Below are 2,660 nucleotides of genomic sequence, written 5' to 3' on the forward strand. Positions count from 1 at the left end.
GAAGGGTAATTTATTAAACGCATCTTGATGTGACATTAAGGAAAAATTATAAACAGACAGCTAAAAGACATAAACAGAAATTAGATATATTTGAGAAACTGTCATAAAGTCTCAGGAAGGCTAAATTATTAAATGCATCTTGCTGTGTCCAATAAGGAAAAAGCATGTATTCTAAAATTATAAAAAGCACACTTGCAAATAAGAACCCTAATTTTTTCACACGTAAACGGAAATATATTAAATTAAATATATTTGAGAAACAGCTGATTCTTTGCTACTTGTAAAATTAGTGGATGCGAGAAAATGGCTTGGATGTGTAAAATATCAACCGCTACAAGGCAGCGGAGCAACTACTTTTCAAATAATTCTAGCGTGGGTATTATAATAATTGCGCACCCAAGCCAATATGCTCACAACTCCACAGTTACTACAGTCTGAACAAATCCCTCACAGCTCCACAGTTACTGCAGTCTGAACAAACCCCTCAAAGTCATGTGGCATCTCAATGGGAAACCACGTTCCGGAGTTGTGGTACATGTAACACACCTGCTCACCCCAACGGCTCGTAGAACCGCTCACAAATATCTTGTCACGCCATGCTGTGGCGCAGGTAGCAACGTCTATACATTTAGGAAGAGACGCCACACCTTCCAGGAAGTTTTCCTCCCCATTATATCTACTCATTTGTTGGTTATGGAAGAAATACAAGTGCCCCAACGCAGCTAAGCACGTTGTCGGGGTTTCGCCGCTACGCAATATATTCTCCACTCCGCTCCAATTTTGTTTATTGTGATCGAATACTTCGGCAGTATGCTGGAATTGCCCCTGCGCTTCTGTCGCGTAGCCACTGATCACATGGAATTTTCCATCCAAAAAGACCCCGTGGCATCGATCTCGGTCTCGGCTCATTGGAGGCAGAATCCCCCACTTGTCATGTCTAACATCATATGCCTCTGCAGTTCGCAGAGCGTTTTTATTGTGGTCCTGTCCTCCGGCGACGTAGATAAGTCCATCGGGAGAAACAGAAGAGGCGAAGAAGGATCGAACCGTGGGCATATCGGCTCCGCGGCGCCAAGTACCGGACGTGAAGTTATAGATAAGGACAGAGTTCATGGTCTCCCAGCTGGAGGGATTCCATCCCCCGATCATAACCAGTTTCTGATCGACGGAAAGGCAGTGACAGAATAGGGGAAACCCATCGGGAAATTGGGGAATTGAAGGGAGGCGATCCCAGGTTCCCTGCAGAGGGTCATACAGAGTTAGCCCATAAACGGGGGCGCCCTCCCACTTATTCTCCGCTGATGGCCCTTTAGGAATAGCCTGAATCAAACATATGAATTGCTCGCTAACCTCATAAATCTTTCTGTCCTCGTAGAATCGTGGGCTACTCAGCGTAGCCTCCCAACTTCTGCACACAGTTTTGAGGTTATCATGTGACTTGTAAGTCACTCTCAGTAAGCATTCTCGACCGATTTCGTTTGGAATGTTCGGAATAATCTCCATTAATCCTAATTCAAATTAAACAGAACGGAGACAGTAAAGAAAGTCCAAATTAAACAGAACGGAGACAATAAAGAAAGTCCAAATTAAACAGAACGGATACAATAAATAAATCACAGCGATTAGAAACCGATGGGCTATGATAAAAATAAATAAAAGAGATGAACCAATGGAGAGAACACAGCCGAAAATCTTGCGCCAAAAACGAATCAAGAGTATGAACAAATAAGAAGTATATACCTGAAAATCTTGCACCGAACAAGAATGAAGAGTATGAACAAATATGGCGAATCCACCGGAAAATCTTGGGCGAAAAAGGGGTAGTTACCAGAAATTACAGAAAACAACTGAAAATCTTGCGATAAGAAGATTATCCTTAATTCGAGGAGACTGGGACATGCGGCCTACGATATATGTAGAAAGTGAACGGATACAATAAATAAATCACAGCGATTAGAAACCGATGGGCTATGATAAAAATAAATAAAGGAGATGAACCAATGGAGAGAACACAGCCGAAAAACTTGCGCCAAAAACGAATCAAGAGTATGAACAAATAAGAAGTATATACCTGAAAATCTTGCACTGAACAAGAATGAAGAGTATGAACAAATATGGCGAATCCACCGGAAAATCTTGGGCGAAAAAGGGGTAGTTACCAGAAATTACAGAAAACAACTGAAAATCTTGAGATAAGAAGATATCCTTAATTCGAGGAGACTGGGACATGCGGCCTACGATATATGTAGAAAGTGAACGGGTAGGCTGCGACCGGTTGTAGGAATGCGCACTTGCATTGACAATCAGTTGCACGTCCCCGTCGTGAACATTAATTTTTCACTTTTAAACTCATAAAATGGGCGATGGGATACCAACCTGTGCGGGAAGTCACGTACATATTTTTTGTCGAAGGGAAAAAACGAACTTTCATGAGAAAGAGTTGTTGCATCTATCTGAGTACAGCATCTAAACCTCACCAATCGACTTAAGCTCACCGCAGAAGTAACGCACATATTTGCAAAACGCAAACGAACTAATAATAATAAAATATAAATATCATTTTTTGATAATCATAATATTATTCTTTATTTTTAAAGAGACTTTGAGACTCAAAAATAAATCAGATCCTTTTCCATACATATATATTAAATTTTAAATCA

At 40.9% G+C, this 2,660-nt stretch overlaps 1 protein-coding gene across 1 annotated transcript; it reads right to left on the reverse strand.

The window, feature by feature from the left end:
• Positions 1-429: 429 nt before the first annotated feature.
• On the reverse strand, positions 430-1,503 carry LOC149187532 (F-box/kelch-repeat protein At1g80440-like). Its single transcript, XM_089412837.1, has one exon. It carries the CDS (start codon positions 1,501-1,503, stop codon positions 448-450), a length of 1,056 nt encoding a protein of 351 aa, XP_089268963.1. The 3' UTR covers positions 430-447.
• Positions 1,504-2,660: the final 1,157 nt, after the last annotated feature.

This window comes from Pinus tabuliformis, chromosome 3_1 (genome assembly GCF_031772625.1).
Source record: "Pinus tabuliformis cultivar Carrire ecotype Pingquan chromosome 3_1, CPIR1, whole genome shotgun sequence".
In the NCBI taxonomy this organism is placed as follows: Eukaryota; Viridiplantae; Streptophyta; class Pinopsida; order Pinales; family Pinaceae; genus Pinus; species Pinus tabuliformis.

What these genes read in the sequence shown, in the direction of transcription:
- LOC149187532 (XM_089412837.1), bottom strand. Translation starts at nt 1,503, where the DNA reads ATGGAGATTATTCCGAACATTCCAAACGAAATCGGTCGAGAATGCTTA.